The sequence below is a fragment of the Acipenser ruthenus genome, chromosome 7 (assembly GCF_902713425.1).
Source record: "Acipenser ruthenus chromosome 7, fAciRut3.2 maternal haplotype, whole genome shotgun sequence".
NCBI lineage: Eukaryota > Metazoa > Chordata > Actinopteri > Acipenseriformes > Acipenseridae > Acipenser > Acipenser ruthenus.
Genome location: NC_081195.1, coordinates 5924286 through 5943613, shown reverse-complemented (window position 1 = coordinate 5943613; position 19328 = coordinate 5924286). Strand labels below are relative to the sequence as shown.

Below are 19328 nucleotides of genomic sequence, written 5' to 3'. Positions count from 1 at the left end.
TTGAGGCATGGGCAGTGTTAGGTTTGCGCCACACATAGCGCTTTGAGTTTTGGCCAAAAAGCTCTATCTTGGTCTCATCTGACCACAAAACCTTTTCCCCATCGCAGCTGGGTCACTCTCATGCTTTCTGGCAAACTCCAGACGTGCTTTCAGATGGTACTTTTTGAGTAACGGCTTTTTTCTTGCCACCCTCCCATACAGGCCAGTGTTATGCAGAGCTCTTGATATGGTTGACTGGTGCACCATAACTCCACTCTCAGCCACTAAACTCTGTAGCTCCTTCAAAGTGATTGTTGGCCTCTCTGTGGCTTCTCTCACAAGTCTCCTTCTTGTTTGAGCGCTGAGTTTTGAGGGACGGCCTTTTCTTGGCAGTGCCTGGGTGGTGTGATGCAGCTTCCACTTCCTGATTATTGATCCAACTGTGCTCACTGGGATATCCAAACACTTGGATATTATTTTGTACCCTTTCACTCATCTATGAATTTGTATTACTTTATCTCTAACTTCTGTAGAATGCTATTTGGTCATCATTTTCCTTCAGATTCCCAGCCTGACCAATGACCCTTCAAAAGTGGGGTTTTTATCCAGAAAATGTGACAGCAACTTTAATGGTTCACAGGTGGAGGCCAATGGTAAGGTAATTGTGTCCTCGTTAGGGCAATTTCTTTCATCGGTGTAAACTGGGAGCTTCCACAGCACAGGGGTTGAATACTTATGCAAGCAAGATATTTCAGTTTTTTTTATTTTTCTTAAAAATATTTCCCAACATAAAACCAATGTCACTTTACAATAATTGATTTTGAGTTTCGGTGTTTTAAAATAAAATATCAAACAGAACGAAATTTCAATGTACCATTTGTAATTCAGTAATATGAGAGAATTGGTCAGGGGTCTGAATACTTTTGCAAGGCATTGTATAACTGTATAATGCTGTTGCATTATTAGGCAGTTAATAAAATACCTAGTTAAAATACTTGGGCATTGTGTTATGTCAAACATTACAACATTGCATTTAGTGACAAGATAGATTGTCTTATGCCCATAACGTATAGTGAAAGTTACAATACAGTTTTATTATTTTTATTTTTAGATATCAGGACATGAGGAGGACCATTGGATTTGAAATCAGGGACATGTGGTATAACCTTGGTAAGTATAATAGTTTAGATATTACAAATTCAGACCCATAGCCCACAAAAATATGTTCTCTATCTGATTTAAAAAAAACAAACAAAAAAAACATGTTGAGTAAATGAATAGCAATTGAAGCCATCAGGGCAAGTGCAGTAATTAAATCATCACAGTGTTGCACGTAAGTGGATTAAACAGTGGGTCGTTTTGTGATACAGCGTAGAACCCTCTCGGAGAAGTAACTGATTGCAATCACAGTTATTCAAGTATGTGAGACTTGCCAAGTACTGGCACTGATGGCTTCAGTTATCCAAAAATGATTGACACGGTGTAGGCTTACGGTTACCCTATTCCAGATGTTACACTGTTGTAGAAATGAAAAGCTGGACATTCATAGAAATGTATGACACTGATGTTGCAGCTGATGTATAACTTGGTGTCACCAATGGTTTTTATCTCTAAGGTTGACTTTGATACTTGAATCCATAATACAGGGTTACCTGTCAGTTTAGAAGCAATGCATAATATAGTAGATAGCTAGGTAGTGTCCTCCCAGCTGATTGTTGACTCTACTAGAAATGTATTAGATACAAAGTAACAGCTATTAAATGTGTACTGAATTCAAGCCATGAATTTAAAACGTAAATGTGATCCTGCAGAGCTTGTAAGAGTTTTTATCCAGAGAGTGGTAATATATATTCAAGTAGCAGCATGTTTTACCTTAAACATTCATTTGGTCATAAATTTGCATTACCAGTAAATAATACAAATAAAATATACAGTACTGAGTTGTTTATTTAGAAGTGTTGTACAACTATATAGAATTGTGACACATGCAGTTCTTGCTGACATTTGACAAAAAAGGCAGTTTATCGGATCATTTTTTATGTAAATTGTTGTGCTAAAATATTGTACAATTGTGAAAAATATTGCAATTTTTTTAGTTTTCAGTTTATTTTATTTTTGTTTTTTTCTGTCAATATAAGGTCCACACAAGATAAAGTTAATCCCAGAAATGGTGGGTCCCATGTTAGAAATGACCCTTGTTCCTGAAATTGAGCTCCGGAAGGCTACAATCCCCATCTTTTTTGATATGATGCAGTGCGAGTTTCACTACACCAGAAGCTTCCAAAGGGTAAGTCCAATTTTGACTAATTTTAATGCTTTAAATGATAAAAGCAAGTATCCAAAACAGACTGTGCCAAGGTGTATCTATTGTATGTCGGCATCTTGTCTTTGAATATCACACATGTCCCAGGGGGGTGGGGGAGGTCTTGGAATGAATATTCTACAGGTTTTTAAAAAACTAACGCAGAAACGTTGTTTCCAAATATTGTTATATCTCCTTCTTTATGATCTTGATTTTGTATTATAGTGAAATTATTTATTAATAAAATGTTCTTAATATTTGAAAATAAATAATTTTGCAAGTAGAATCTAAACAGAAGCCTATACTTCAAGAAATTATATGGAAACTACCAAGGTTAGACATTTAGCTTGTTTTAGTTCTGACAACCCACAGAATGCAGTTCTTGTTTTGTTTTGTTTTGTTTTGTTTTGTTTTATCTGTTTCTACAGAGTATGGGCTTTGCTTGTTTAAATCACTTCTCGCATCACCCCCAATTTGACTTCGTATTGTTGCGCATTGAGTCACGGTGATGGTTTAATAGCGTTTCTGCAAAGCTGGTGGCACTTGCCCTCCGGCCCATATCGAGAGTGATTTATTAACTCCTGGGGCGAGATGGTGGAAATTCAAAGATGACTTTGCTGATACAGTAATATTCTATCACCTGATTGATCAACGGTTTGTTTTCAGAAATGTTTATCTTGAATGCTTCTCTCTGCACATTGGCTTTCTTTAAAGAGAAACTTACTGTGTAAGCGTGCTATAGGATAATTATATGAAAGCAAACCAGGTCTTTCTAGTTTTATTTGGTCCACTTAAAGCTCCCATAAATGTTAGCCTCCAATGCATCCTGATATGTGGTGAAAGCATGACACTTGTTTGCTTATTCCCTGAGCTTGCCACATGCTGAGAAGATGTGTCGAGACTAGGCTAGACAAACCATGCCAGGGCCACTAGAGAAATAAAGCAGGATGCATTCCAAGGGCAATTCTGAATATAAGTATAGGTGCTCAATTATTACACATGCATTAACAAACACCCCTTTTCAATGCAGTGTTTTTATTCTCTGTTTTGCAGCCTACTCAACATTCATAAAGTGTATCGGAACTAATAGAATAAACACTCACTGTTTTTGAGAGCAGCAATCTGCCTTGGACAGATGAGCTAAAAACGTAGCCCTGGATTGAACATTAAATAGTTGGTTCTTGTGTTACTAATATGCACGAAATGTAATTAGCTGATATTATTAGTTGCATTAACAAGGATCCACTGTTCCATTTGGCTGAATTTCCATAACAGATGTGTAATGTAATAATGCATGGTAATGTGCACATTTCCCCATAGCTTTTATAGCTGAAGCATGTGGCTAACATGTCAACAAACATATTTTGATGCTGGCTATGTTAAATGAAAATGACAATGTGGTGCCTTTCAACTTCTTGACAATTTGCAATAAAGCTGTATGTTGGTCTTTGCTAATTACATCTTTTAAGGTTAAGCTGTTACCATCCCAGCAAGCTCTGGTGGCTGATTGGTTCCAGCTGTCAGGCTATTAAATTACATACTGATGCAAATAACTGTTTCAGGAATATATATTGGTTTTGTTAGTGTCATTAAAAGAAAAATGTGTCTCATTTCGATTACAATCTGAAAAGCTTGCCAGAAGATATTTACCAGTAAATCAAATCCCTGGTCCATGGCCTGGTCCCAACATCAGTTAATCGTCCTTTTTTGCCAATTGTGCAGTCCTTTTTAATTCTATGAAAGAAGTACCTGAAATATACCTACCTGTCAGCCCTTCTTCAGTTAAAACAAAGTATGTTTCTAATTTAGTGCTGCGAGGAGTGATGCATTTTAAATTCTCTTGTCTGCTGTTGTAAAGCAGACATATTGTTCTTTACTGGCACTGCATTTCATTTACCACATCAGGATTTCTTAAAGTTCTACAGCTTGCACAAACACAGTACTCTGCTAGAAACTTTTCTAACTGTTGCTACTGTTGCCCCCAGCCAGTACTAATAGTATCACTTTCTAATAAACCATTTTCATGCAGCACATATGGTCACATTCGATTTGACATTAGTTCTGATCACAATGCTAATCTGTTGTAGGCAAGCTTTAAAAGAGAAGATGGCTTAATTTTTCCCATATTCCCTTTAGTTTAATGTACTGAATACTTGCTTCATAAATCTCAACCATTTATCTGTGCAATCTGTAAGTATATTAGGGTGATAAAAGTTGTATGCCGAAGTATTAGCAGAAAAATGTGTGACTACAATAAACGTCTGAAAAGAAGAATAGCTCTTGAATGGCTAAGACCGATAATGAATAGATTAATATGAACTACAGCAAGCTCTTAAAGTCAATCAGGCTGAAAAGGGGTGATTAAGCAATGATCTCCCTCCAAACAGTGAACTACTAAAGCCATAGTAATGAAATGAAAAATTAGCCACACAGATTATTTATGCTTGCTCTGTTTAATTATAGTTTGAAAACGAGATCATCACCAAGCTGGATCATGAAGTGGAAGGAGGCAGAGGGGACGAGCAGTACAAAGTGCTGTTTGACAAAATGTAAGTGGTGATTAATTGCTAAGATAATGCCAGAATCCAGACAACTAAGACAATAATTAAAATACAGCATTCTTTGTACTCGGAGGAAATAATTAAAATTTGTTAATGTTTCGGAGGGCTATTTCAAACAGTCAGGATTTTGAGTTTGACCTCAATTAAGTTTCTTTTTTTCCCCGGGTGGAATTAACAAGGTGTTTACAATTTTATCCAGCCTCCTCGAGCACTGTCGGAAGCACAAGTACCTTGCCAAGAGCGGGGAGAATTTTGTCACGCTGGTTGTCAGGCTGATGGAGAGGCTGCTGGATTACAGAACAATCATGCATGATGAAAGCAAAGAAAACCGCATGAGCTGTACAGTCAATGTGCTGGTGAGTAAAAGAAATAGAGAAATAAATAAAATACAGGAGAGTTGTCTCAAAATGAATTTCGAAAAGTACAGCCTTAGGAAGAAAAAAAAAAATACCAAACACGGATCTGAAATGCATTTGACCTTGATCACAAAATCTTGTCCAGTCTGTGGTTCTGAATGATTTTCCCATCAGTATATTACTGCAGCTCTTTTTTTTTTTTTTTTTTTTTTTTTTTTTTATATTTTCGACATGAAAATGAAATAGTCTGAATTTTATAGCCATAAATGCAGTATCTCCTTTAAAAAAAAAGATACCAGTCGGTGATAGATATTAGTCAGTCACACTAAACTGACATTTTTTTCCTTTTCTACAATGACCTGCATAGTAAAAAAAAAAAAAAAAAAAAAAGGAAATTGTGCCTGTGTCTGTTTTATGCAAACATGTTTGACAGGTAACAGGTAAAAAAGGGGGAAAGTTATCCAGTAGTACCATGTTTTACATATACCAGGAATCCCAGCTCACCAGCTGAGATTAAAGTCTTCTTTAGCACATTCTTTAGTGTAGGTTATTTAGTATGGGAACCTCAGGGTGTATGGAGGATTCTGTGTGTCTGCACAAACATTTATATGATATTTACATGTATAAGCAGGTCATGGTGATGTGTTTTTCATGATACTGATGGCTCTAAATTTGCAGCAGCTGTGGAAGGGGGTGTATGCTACTAGAATACTTGTTTTATAATTGGAAGGTATTACTGTAATTGAAAACTATTAGAACTGACTTTCAACCTGAAGTGCTAGTTGTAAATGTACTCCATTGAACGCTGCCTTCCCAAAAGCATGGATGAAGAGACACAAATTGAGAACAATCACTTTAATAAAGTCAGTTTATAAAGATAAAAAAAAAATAATAATGGCAATAAAATAAACTAGATGAGCACCAACCCTGATCCCACTGGCAAAGATAACTGAATTAAGAGAAGGAGCAAACTGCAGTGTCATATTAATACTTTCTTTTGCTGTTGTAAAGTCTCACACCACATCACTTTGAATGGGAATTCCAAACTGAGGTCTCAGCTTTATTGGTTATACAAAGCCAACTCAAGATTTGCAGTGTGATCACTTTATTGGTTACGCAAGGCTGTCTCCAGAGTTATGATGTGACAACTTTATTGGTCACGCAAAGTTGGTTTTGGAATTCCGTTGTGGCAAGTTTGTTAGTTACATCTACAGTTTAAACATCTATACTGCCTTCAGCAATTATTTAGGAATAACGTTGTTGTTTATTATCATATTGAAGTTGAAAAGCGGATAATGATGTGTAACTTTCTAGAAGTGCCAGAAGCCCATTCTGTAAGGTCTAATTATTATTATTATTATTATTATTATTATTATTATTATTATTATTATTATTATTTATTTCTTAACAGACGCCCTTATCCAGGGCAACTTACAATCGTTACAAGATATCACATTATTTTTACATACAATTACCCATTTATACAGTTGGGTTTTTTACTGGAGCAATCTAGGTAAATTACCTTGCTAAAGGGTACAGCAGCACCTGGGATTGAGCCCACAACCCTCCGGTCAAGAGTTAAAATAAGCTAGTATTGAAATTGACTCTTAATTCCTTTGCTGCCAGGGCTTTTTTTAAATTTATTTTTTTATTAATTGGTGCTGTTGGGAGCTAAGGAAAGGAAATCAGGGATTGTGCCAATGCACTTTTTATATTTGATAGAAGTTCTAAGCCTTGTGCTGTATGTATAAATTTGTATTTATTTTTCAGAACTTCTACAAAGAGATAGAAAGAGAAGAAATGTATATAAGGTATGTCATTTATTTTCTATTTATTTACTGTATTTTATACTTGATATGTGATTAGAATAAACATATGTCTCAAAATATGTATTTATTTATTTAGTTAATTTTTTACACATACTGTACATTAACTTTTGAATTTCATTAATGTCTGGCAAATATGCAGAGAAATTAATGCAAGTGTACCATTACATTTAGTGATGTGTGTTTTATATATGTACAGTGGTTTGCAGAAGTATTCACCCCTCTGCAAAGTTTTCACATTTTGTTAAATTACAAATAATGTATGCACAGTTTTTCAAACTTTTTTTATTCAAAGCTGTAGTGGTTAAACTGAACACTGTTATATGAGGAGGAGGTTAAATGTCAGCAAAATTTGTACAAAATGAAATTGACTGGTTGCATAAGTATTCAGCCCCTTAAGGCAGTGCTTGGTAGGAGCACCTTTTGCAGCAGTTACTGCTATGAGTCTTTTTGGATAGGTCTCTACTAGCTTTGCACAGTAGGATGGTGACATTTTTGCCCATTCTTCATGGGAAAATTGCTCCATTTCTGGTAAGTCTGTTGGGGATTGTCGATGGACTGCAATCTTCAAGTCTCGCCATAAATTTTTGATTGGATTCAAGTCAGGACTTTGACTGGGCCACTCATGAACATGCATCTTCCACTTCTTAATGATGGACTTCACTGTGCTGAGAGGGATAATCAGCACCTTTTGAAATGTTCTTGTACCCTTCTCCTGCTCTGTGCCTCTCTACCATTTTATCCCTGACTTGTTTCGAAAGCTCCTTGGTCTTCATGATTGCTTTGTTGGATCACTATGTGAGTTGCAGCTTGAAAGTATATACCTGAGGGAAATTATCTACAAGTTAAACCACTTTGAGTACACACAGGCTGAAACCATTTTATAATTTTTTGACCTTTCAAACAAATAATTTGCCCCTGAGCTGATTTAGGGCTGCAGTAGCAAAGGGGTTGAATATTTATGCAACTGAGATTAATCTGTTTTTCTCTGTAAATCTTATTTATTTATTGTCTATATGCATTTTTTAACTTTATCAATGTGGAGTAGTTTGTGTAGATTCTACATGTAAAGTCTAATTTGAAAGCGTCGTGGAGTACGCTCAGGTGCCAACAAAATGTGAAAACTTTGCAGGGGGGGTGAATACTTCTGCAAACCACTGTATCTGTGAATTTGTATTTTGTTAATAAAATTGTGTGGTGGTTACATCTCTACTAATGTATTTACATTTCACGGTAACCAAGAAAAACAAAACAGTAGTTTGGTTGCAGTTATGTGTAACCTACTGCAAAGGTATTGTACTGTAATAATCAAATCGAAAGTTTAATGAAGAACTGTAAAGGGACTTTAAAACCTACTGAAAATATATATGTGGGTCGCGAGCGCAAAAATATCATGTCTGCTTATAGAGATTATACCCAGTTAGAAAATTACATTATGTAACTTTTGCAGTGGTGGTCGTTTGATTTTGGATTTCTGTTCTCGCAAAGTTATTGAAATGATCTCATTTTGTTTTTTCTATATTCAGCTCATGACATTTATTAAACTGACTTTTTCTTTATTACCTTCAGGTATTTGTACAAGCTGTGCGACCTCCACAAAGAGTGTGACAACTACACAGAGGCTGCCTACACACTGCTGCTTCACGCCAAGCTTCTCAAGGTATTACACATTCTAGATTCCTATTGAATTCCAACATCTATAATGGAAGACGACAGATCAAAAAATAGAACTTTGTGTAGGCTGAAGATTCCTTTCATAGCTATTAAAGAATTTGCCCGTCAACCAAGTAGTTATCTCACTTATTTGTGGTTGTTAAAGATTCAACTTTCAAAATAAATGCATGAATTAGTGGAGGTTAACCCCATAATCTTTTCTGTGTGATAACATGAAAATTCTGAATCAGACTACACGTCTACAAACTACAGACAAGGGAAATGTGTATTATCAGTTGAAGCAAGTGTTACAAGATTTAGATTTTTTTTTATGTAACTTTTTATTACCATTTTAAAATACAGTTTTGGCCAATTTCAACTCTTTTCCTACTTTTTAGTTTTTGCTTTGGAACAGATAGCAAACATGTGGTAGCCAAGTGAAATGTAAAAATCAAATTGGACCACAGACTGGCATCATGCTGAATACTGACTGGCTCATAGATGGTTGAAAACCAGTTATAAACTCCTAACTGCACCAGTGACACTGTGAATATCTACCAGCAGAATATTCAAGATAAAATGATTTATTTTAATCCTGGCAATCCAGATGCAAGCTCAAAATATCCTATTCATAATTGCTGAAATTATTTATATGTATTTAGAGTCCGGTACATTGTCCAAAAACGTTCATTTATTTTGGCTAATACTTTGATGGTCTGTAACCAACAGCACATATTTTCCAAGTTGTTCCCGATTGTGATGAATACACCTTTGTTTAAGGCGTAGGACATCAGCCACAGTATAGTAGAGGTTCTTACCCTTTCTTTATTCAGTATGAAATACATTGTGCATTTCTTCAGCAAGCCAATTACTAAGACAGATTACTAGCTTGCGCAATGCGTGGTTTGTCCAGTGTCTTACTGGGGAAATTAAGCAGAATCCAGAGGCCTTTTAAGATTTTTTTCGTTAGCAGTTAAAGGTATAGTGACCCGTTCATCTGTAAAATAGTTTAGTAAGAATGTTGTCTTGTAGTTCCAAGTTGAAATCCTCAGTTTTGTAGGTAACAGTGAGTAATGTGCACAGAAAGTGAAACAGTGGAATAGTGTGGGAAACATTTATCTAAGAAAATGACATTGCAGTGTGAAATTGAACATGATTGTGGTACACTGCATCTTTATTGCCGATGCTAGCCTGGGTGATGCAGATCATTGTGCAGCGTAGATGAAAACTACTTCTTATATCCCCTGGTGCTTTATATTAGTCTTTCATGTATGTATGTATGTATGTATGTATGTATGTATGTATGAGTGTAGGTAAAAGGAATGGAAATTAATCTAAAAAATGTTTTTTTCAGGGTATGTGTTGTAGACTATCTACAAACAGTCTACTATATTATGATAGTGAATGTATATAAATGTTTGGTGAGCCTGAAAACATCTACTGTTATTTCTTGTGTGTGTGTATTTGTGTAAATTTTTATAATTAATTAGCTTTGTGGTATTATAAAAAAGATACTGTATTGAAAACAAAACCAGTAGTCAAAACAGCTTCATTACTGCTGCCAGATAGAAAATGAGCATTTACATTTTTACATGCTGTAGCTTTTTGTGCTTTGAACACCCTGCAGCTTACATATTGCATTTGTTGTGCAAACTATTACATACATTCTGCAGGCTGTACTTTAAAACTGTTAATAAAGAAATATGCTTAAGGGTGGACAGATTAACTCTAAACCTGTACATTCCCTGCAAGCTGATTGACAATAATGTCATTTTGAGAGCATCCTGATGTGTTATTTATTGTGTTTCCCCAGTGGTCTGAGGAAGCATGTGCTGCACATCTTACTCAGCGGGATGGCTACCAGGCATCCACCCAAGGACAACTGAAGGATCAGCTATACCAAGAAATTATCAATTACTTTGACAAGGGCAAGGTAAGAAGAAGAAAAAAGTAACTCCAATCACAGAGTTGTCAGCCCACTTTGCATCAAAGGACCTTCAGGCTCCATAATTCATTCCTAACGTGACTTGGGCTGACGCTCATAATGTATCTGCTTAGCACAGAAGTACGCGTGTGTTTTTAAGTTAAATACTTGCTGAGCAGCATTTTTTCCCCTGAATGTAAAGTAGCATTTGAATATTTTAAAAATGAAATACTGTGCCAATAGTGATTAGAATGTACTGTGCACCGTGTGCAAATTCGCTTGCCGTATTATGAAACATGTTGCACATTATATGCAAGGTGCACTGTATTCCTGGTTAATAGTATTTTATTTAGTATACTGTGGGTTTTTTTGATAGGCTAGTATACTGGCGGGTGTATATTATACAAGGGATGGCAGCTTATTCATGAGTGTTATACACAGGGTGCACTTTATAGACTAGTAATTACAGTACTTGACCAAACTAAAAAGTTGAATTGCATTGACAAGTAAGGCTTTCTCTGTGACAGGTTGGGGAGCTGGGCGCCAGGGAGTAGTTACTGCTCATTGTCTGGTGTTACTAGGATGGGGTATTGTAGAATAATCCCATGGTGGTAAAAGGAAAATATCTTGATTGAAGTGAATGATGGATGCTAAAAATCTTTTCATAAATACCCCAAGCCATCTCACAGTATTTGTATTACTGTGCAAATGAGGATAAGCAGACACTAAATAACAAAAAAGCCTCATTACAGAGAGTGCAGTGGGTAAGTGAGCTAAACCACTGATCCTTCTAGGACCATATGCCTGTATCCCTGTGGCGTTGCAAGCTGTGAGTTTCTAGCAAGTATAAAGTCATGTTATGGCAGTTAATCCCTGCCCAGAGAAATTGGGATCCGGAAGTTCTCTCTGTGGGTGCTGTGCTAGACGCTGGGTTAAGAGCAGGCTTTTAAACCGTTTGCAGAAAAGACTGCTTATGTCCAGCCAGGATTACTGTGACATTACAGAAAAAGAAGCTGGAAACAGTAAAGACCTTGCAGGACCAAATAGATGCTGGTGCAGTAACGTGAATTATCCCATCGGGAATGTATATACATATATTCATGCTTGCATTGGGAGAGCTCTTAGCTTGCGGAAGCTGGGTATTCCTTACTATAGAGAGATTTTACAGGGCTTTTGCTACATTAGTACACTTATTTTTTAAAGATAGGTTATTTTCTCTTCAAGGGAAATGTCACATTTAAAATTAACCAAGTAAAAGTAGGTCTTTGGGTTATTATGCTGTATTTTACTGCTGTATATTGGCAGTATATACATGTGACCAATGTATTTGTGGAGTTGTGCATTTAAATCACACACAATGAAAATATTTGATAGGTTGATGTAACAAATGTGAATTAACCTTTAACCTAATATGGGCACCATTATGATCATGCAATTAATTAAAGATGAACAAAAATACATCAAAAGGGAAGATAGATTCAGTTTTTCACACCTCAGGGTTCAGTATCTATAAAGAGTTGTAGCATTGTACATAGATAGATCGGCATGTCCATATTGCCCGGGTGCACCTTTTGCTCAGATAATTGAAGATTCCCACTTTTTTGCAAAGTTACCATGCAAATGTTTTCCTGATGATATATTGGGTCTGTCCTGTGTGATAGGGCGCCAAGCATATTGATCCAGAATTCAATATGCTTGCATCCAATTGGCGAATGTAATAAATCAGTTATATTGCCACATCTATACCGGCAGGGTTCATCCAGTAGGGATTCATTGTTTTCTGATAATTCATTTAGCCTAAACAGTCCACACAGTATAACAGGCACAGATAAGGAAGCCAAAAGTGACAGGATCCACAGATGATATATGGAATGCATGTTTGGAAGTGTTAAAAAGCTCATTAAAAATAAAAGAAAAAAAGCCTGACCTATTTTAAGAAATCCAACAGCAGAAAAGAAGTCGCTGAAATAATCTGCAGTCTTAATTTTTGCAACAATATCAAATGGGGGGTGATTTAATCGCTCTCACCTGGGTTGGAATCTGACTCAAGTCACAAGTAAAATTAGTTTATTAGGTCTCAGTCTCATCCACATTTTAACACAATTTGGTGTAATTTGCAGTCTCTGCTTGACTGTGAGGAATCTCTCATGGCGTCTGCCAGCACAGTGCCTGGCTGTAGCTAGTGCCATTGTCCCTCATAAACACTGAATGTTGTGTGCCAGGATTTTTACATACAAGTAGAAAGAAGAAATGTGTCCAATTAATTTATCTGTATGTATGTATATTTTTATTAGATGTGGGAAGAAGCCATTTCTTTGGGTAAAGAGCTTACTGAACAGTATGAGAATGAAATGTTTGACTACGAACAGCTAAGTGACCTGCTGGTAAGTATAATGACATAATTTATTCTCACCAATAATAATGAGAGATAACGACTTTGATCTGAAGCTGTAGAGTGTTAATCTAAATATTATTTGGTTTGTCAATAAACACCAATTTGTCTTTTTTTTAATATATAAATGTGGTGCTCACATATGATTAAATATCTAGTAACGTATGATGGTGGTTAGCTGCATAATGTCACAATTAGAATGAGCCAGTTCAACAGGATAGACAGCAACAATGAGCCACAGCACATCCTCTGTGGATCTTGTTTTAGTATTCGTAACACATTCTTTAAGAACATAAGAACATAAGAAAGTTTACAAACGAGAGGAGGCCATTCAGCCCATCTTGCTCGTTTGGCTGTTAGTAGCTTATTGGTCCCAGAATCTCATCAAGCAGCTTCTTGAATGATCCCAGGGTGTCAGCTTCAACAACATTACTGGGGAGTTGGTTCCAGAATGTTCATTGCTATTTGTTAATTTATTTAGCATAAAATCAAGCAATTGTACTAGATCTTCCTTTAAAACACAGCAGTCCTGTATTGGCCCACTGTCAGCAAGTTGTTAAGTATTATTAACACATTGCTGACAATGGTTATAACAGCACAGTGATTCAACAAATGGTCTGCAAATTAGACCAGTATCTGCTTATTCTTCCTAGAGCTTTCACACTGAAGAAATCAAATTCTTGCTGCATACGAAAAACTCCACACCAGACATAGACTTAATGTTCCTCAATGATGGTGTAAAATCTAATCAGGAATTTAAATACAGGATTAGTTAAGAAAATTCATTGTACATTTGAATGCCCCTTTAGATATTTTGTAAGTGTTTTAAACTCCTATTTATTTTTTTTAAAGGAGAAAATACCACTTTTGTGCTACAAAATGAAAAGACTTAAGATACCTTGAAAAATTCGGAGTTAAAGAATGGAACAAAATGTTTTGTTCTAGTACAGCATGATGTTACTGGTTCATGTAATCCGTTCTTTGCGTTGCGTGCTAAATTGAACATTAGCCTCAAGAAAAATATTAGAAATTATGATATACTATATCTCTATATGGTCTTTATATACAGAATGTGGATGAAACTACTGAGAAATAAATATCAGAATGGAAACTATAATGACAGCAGAGTTGACTAATAACATGTTCTTTCTAATCTTCAGAATTTGTAATGTTCATTTCTCCACAGAGAAAACAAGCCCATTTCTATGAAAGCATTGTGAAAGTGATAAGACCCAAACCAGATTATTTTGCTGTGGGATACTACGGCCAGGGATTCCCTTCCTTCATGCGGGTAAGAGCACAGACACGTCTCATTTCTCGGACTGACAGCTGGGTCACTGGCTCCAACCAAGGCATTTTCCATCATATGAGAATTTTGAGAATAATAATAATAATAATAATAATAATAATAATAATAATAATGAAAAGTCCTTTATACATTTGTAAAATAGCAGTGTGGCTTTCTTGTTTGTACAGAAGTTGTTTTTTTTTTTATAAATCTCATTCCTAGTGTTTTTCCAGTAATTCTGTAAACTTCAGAACATCAATTCCATATATGAAGTGTCAACACTGTGACATTGTAAAATGGTTTCCTGTTAGAAATTGTGGAAAATACATCTACTGGCATAACTGATAGCTTTGTAAAGAAAAAAAGACAGAAAGCGCTATGATTTTCTTCTTGTATTGTATATTACATATGAATAATGAGAACGAATGCCATAAAGATGACCACCACCAGTGAAGTGCTTATATACTCATGTATAACCATGAAAGCCTTGGCATAAAAAACATGAGGTTAATGTCAGCGCTAATGGTACGAGTACTCAACAGTTGCTAAAACCATAAGAATAATTAGCCATTACTATGATGGAAACAGCTTGAGAACTGAATTAATCTTTCATGCATATAAAAGCTAGATAATAATGATGATGAGGACCATGATGATAATGGTGATGATAATCACCACATTATAAGTGCAAGGTCTTTGCAGACTGTATGATTCAGCTTCCACAATCACCATTTACCCCTGTGGATTAAAACTGGGCAGGTCTTTGAAGTGTTGCTCTTCAGTGGTCCACTTCTCTGCCTTGTGTTGGCCTTACAATCTAAGATGGGGGCTCTTGCTGGACTGGAAAGTGTAAAATCCAGTCCTACATACAGTGATGAAGTTTTACAAGGAATAATACATTGCACATATACTACCAAGTATATATTTAACAACTACACTGTAAATAAACAGTGAAGTAATTAATTTAGGTTTACTTTGGGGTGGGGTTGGGGGTGAGTCAGTTTTTTTTTTTTTTTTTTTCATATACAGTAAGTAAGAGTTAACGTAGGTAACAGGTTATGGTCAAGAAGACTACATAAAACAAAAAGTTAATTTAAAATGAAAACTGCAAGCAAAGCTAACTAAATACCAGTAAACTGAATTTTACTGAGCTTCATATGCTTACTGATGCAGTACCAGGTGGCACTAGTAACCATGTAATAGCTGCATTAAAATCTACAGTGGTCCCCCTTTATAATGCTATAGTCTGGAACCATAGTTGAAACACCATTCTATTTGTGTTCCGCATTATATTTAGAACGAAAGTGCAGGGGGCTCCCGAGTGGCGCATCCAGTAAAGGCGCTCCTCGCAGGATGTGCCCTATAGCCTGGAGATCGCAGGTTCGAATCCAGGCTATGTCACAGCTGACCGTGACCGAGAGTTCCTAGGGGGCGGCGCACAATTGGCTGAGCGCTGCCCGGGTAGGGAGGGCTTAGGTCGGCAGGGGAATCCACGGCTCACCGCGCATCAGCGACCCCTGTGGCCGATAGGGCGCCTGTGGCTCTGCAGCGGAGCCGCCAGTTCTGTGTTGTCCTCCGGCACTATAGGTCTGGTAGCATTGCTGTGGATCTGCAGTGCGAAAAATGACGGCTTGGAAGGAGCACGTTTCGGAGGACGCGTGTTCCAGCCTCCGTTTCCTGAGTCGGCGGTGGGGTTGCGAGCGGTGAGCCGGGGATACAGATAATAATTGGGCATGCTAAATTGGGGTGAAAACCGGGGTAAAAAAAAAAAAAAAAATAGAACGAAAGTGCAATAGGAATGGCATTATGGGGAAAATGGAAGCCATGACCATACCACCTTATATTGAGTAAATGCAACGAGGACCACTCAAAATGATTGCAAACATCATAAAGTAAGGGGACAAGAAAAAGATACAAAAATGTTATTTGAAGCTACTCACTCTTAATGTAGCTTCCAATCTCCTGCATTTAAACCTTAGCATTTTACAAAAAGCTAGGAATGCATATAACTGCTGAATTGCAATTTCGGTAAGGTTTGAAGTGGGAATCAGCACATTCAGTGTCCAGTTAAGGTGCAGAAAACTGTCTGTAGGGAACTTGTACTTACAGTAAGATAAAGGCTGTGGATGCCAGGAAAACCTTTTAATAATTGGTAGAGGGTTCCTGAAATAGAACATTTACAATTTTGTGCTGAGGTGCATGAATAGAAATGCAGGGCAAGTCTATGATAGTTTTTTTCCGCAGTATGCGTCATTTGACTTTAACAGCATCTCCTGTACGTCAACTAATTTGTATTATGTGAAGAACCATCTTTTTAATATCCATGTGTTGCCAGAATGCTTGTAAAAAGGGTACCTGGTTTAATTGAACCTATAATATTGCCATCCCTGTGCAAGCAAGCTGCCGTGAAGTTCGAACTATATGCAAGGGCATTTTGCTCCCCTAAAGTTTTTGAATGGTGTTTATTCAATTTATAGTTGGAAGGCAGTGAAAGTAATTGTTGTAGCATTCGGGAGACTTATCTCCCATTCCCCTGGAGCAAGTGGCAGTCTAGGACACATGCAGAAAAAGGCTTTGGTTGGAGTGAAAAGCAAAAATAAATTGCTTCCAGATGTTAACTCACTAATGTAGTGAACCAAGCGATGGCCATCGCAAACCAGGAAAAAGCGGCAGCTTTTCTTTCTCTCTATGGAATATCTTTATGTTGAGATTTCTATATACAATATTAACATTTAACCCTTTCATTTCAACATCTGGGATTGCTCCTTCACACCTGTATGTCTGACATAAAACAAAGTTTAACCAAACTTGTTTTACAGTACAGCCTCTTGCTTTTTTATATTGGCCACTTGAAATACCAGTTGCTACTTTTTACAGAAAAAACTCCCTCTGACCCCCCCCCCCCCCCCCCAAAAAAAAAAACCTGAATAGCTAACTAACCCTTTGTGTTACTGTCTTTTTTCTAGGTGATTTTTTCACATAAAAATGCGTGTCTGTATATGAAATAGATACATAGCTGAGTGTAGGTTACGTATACTGTATGGTAAATAGTGGAATAGTTGAGAGGACTGAAAGGTAGGTTGATGATTCAGTAAACCTTAATACAAATGCAATGAGTTAAAAAAAAAAAAGGTTGTGTGCTTTATTCAGTCTCTTGTCTTATTTTTTGTTTGTTTGTTTTTGATTAATTTGGTTTCTGTTGTGTGGATAGCAGTTTCTTCTAGATGATTTGCATAATTTCACACTTGCAACAAAAATACTAATGTCTGTTGCATAGCTCCCTTGTTTGTTTATCTTTCATAGAGGCGTACTGTCTTCTTTAATGCACATCTCGTACATACATGAAGAGATACAGAGGGAGCACAGCTTTCACCTTATGGGTTTATTTATCTTACAAGGAATTAGCATTGTAATAGCTTGCTTTTTGAGTGGAGTAATGATAACTTTCCCTTGGTGCCAGGTCTGCTGACCATAAAAGTTTTTATGCCCGAGGATCATATGTCTATAAGCGTTATTACCTTGTTTTATGTTCATACCATCTGAGACTGTGTTTTTCCTCTCTTGAGGGGAGAATGAGACCATTTGCATTTGCATTCATGTTTGATAAGAGAGAGGAGACTATCCAAGCATGCTGTGTTCTAATTTTATATCTTACCAAACTTTCTTTGTTTTGAACCAGATGTTTTTCCCATATCCATGTTGCTTCATGTTTACTAACATTTCCATCAGAGATGCCATTCCCCTACCGTTATGCCCCCGGAGATGCATTGTCTTTGTTTCTAGTTTTAGTTTATATCTCCAGACTTGTGCTATTAAATATGCTGCTACTCTGCGAAATACAGCAGCAGCTTGACATTTAAGGGGCATTCATTTGCGTAATTATGAATTTCATTTCACACTTCCAAGTCCTTCTGCAAGCAATAGTATGTTTGAAATAATACAAGAAATCATAGCCGTTAGTTAAGAATAATTCTCTCCACCCTCTTTATAACAGCCACCACGGGAAGCATGAGTACTGCTTGTTATAATGAGGGGATTTTAAGAGGAATTAATGTACCTGGGAACAAAGGCTTAGTGTAATAATACAGAAAGCTTTATAATGAGGGGCGCGTGTATTTACTTTTCTGAGCAGTAGAGATTATTTATTAATACACGTCTTTCTTGTGTACTCATTTTGAGTTGCATGTAATTTGCTCACCTAATCTAACTTTGAATTGATGAATGTATTCTAATAATGTGAAAAATGATTGCTTTCTGAAATACAATACACATTGTAAAGCTCTGTATTCAGGTTTGGTCAGAGGAACGTATTACCAATTATATCACATGGGTACCACTAATAAAACAGGTTTTGTGGATGAACAGTGGGTGTTCAAGGTCATTTTCAATTGTGTGTGCGCACGCTGTATCGCAGTCGTGTCTTGTGATATTTAAACGTACGTGGTAATTATTTAACCAGAAATATAACTGTATGAAAAGAGGACTCTGAACAGAAAGGTGATACATGACATATAACACCATTACAATACACAGACTTCACAAACAAATTAACTAGAGCGTCGTCTCATAGGCAAGCAAAACAATTAGTGTAGTCACTGTTTTCACTCATTTGCATAGTATGATGCTACAGATACCCCAATTGTGAAACCTGTCAATAGCATAAGTGTAAACTCCTTGAAAGGACAAAAATAAATTCTAATATGAAATTTGTTGGCAACAGGCACTGACCAATAAAAAAAAAAGCTTTTTCTTAGAAATGTATTTCATGTATTATGCATTGTTTTTTTGGTTTTTTTACTGTGCATCATGTATTATGCATTTCTCTGTGTTTTAAAGTATTATGGATTTTCTTGTTACTGCATCTTGCAAAGCACTTTGTGATGGTAGTCCACTATGAAAGACGCTATATAAAATAAAGATTGATTGATTGAGTGAAGTATGGCCAGTCATTAATGGCCATCATTGGGTTTTGGTGTACACAGGCTTGAAGAAACATGTCCAACATTACAAATGGAAAAAAGCTGACAAATTAATAAAGGCCACAGAA

The 19328-nt window shown here is 36.5% G+C and overlaps 1 protein-coding gene across 3 annotated transcripts in view; it reads left to right on the top strand.

Moving 5' to 3' along the window:
* The window catches only part of LOC117415126 (dedicator of cytokinesis protein 1), a 212040-nt gene that overhangs the window by 167349 nt on the left and 25363 nt on the right, over positions 1 to 19328 (top strand). For all 3 annotated transcript variants that reach the window (XM_059026209.1, XM_034025106.3, XM_059026208.1), the window contains exons 32-40: positions 1091 to 1149; positions 2118 to 2266; positions 4745 to 4830; positions 5042 to 5198; positions 6969 to 7009; positions 8594 to 8684; positions 10491 to 10610; positions 12896 to 12985; positions 14180 to 14284. In XM_059026209.1, the coding sequence (XP_058882192.1) occupies positions 1091 to 1149; positions 2118 to 2266; positions 4745 to 4830; positions 5042 to 5198; positions 6969 to 7009; positions 8594 to 8684; positions 10491 to 10610; positions 12896 to 12985; positions 14180 to 14284 (898 nt within the window). The remainder of the gene's footprint in view (positions 1 to 1090; positions 1150 to 2117; positions 2267 to 4744; positions 4831 to 5041; positions 5199 to 6968; positions 7010 to 8593; positions 8685 to 10490; positions 10611 to 12895; positions 12986 to 14179; positions 14285 to 19328) is intronic.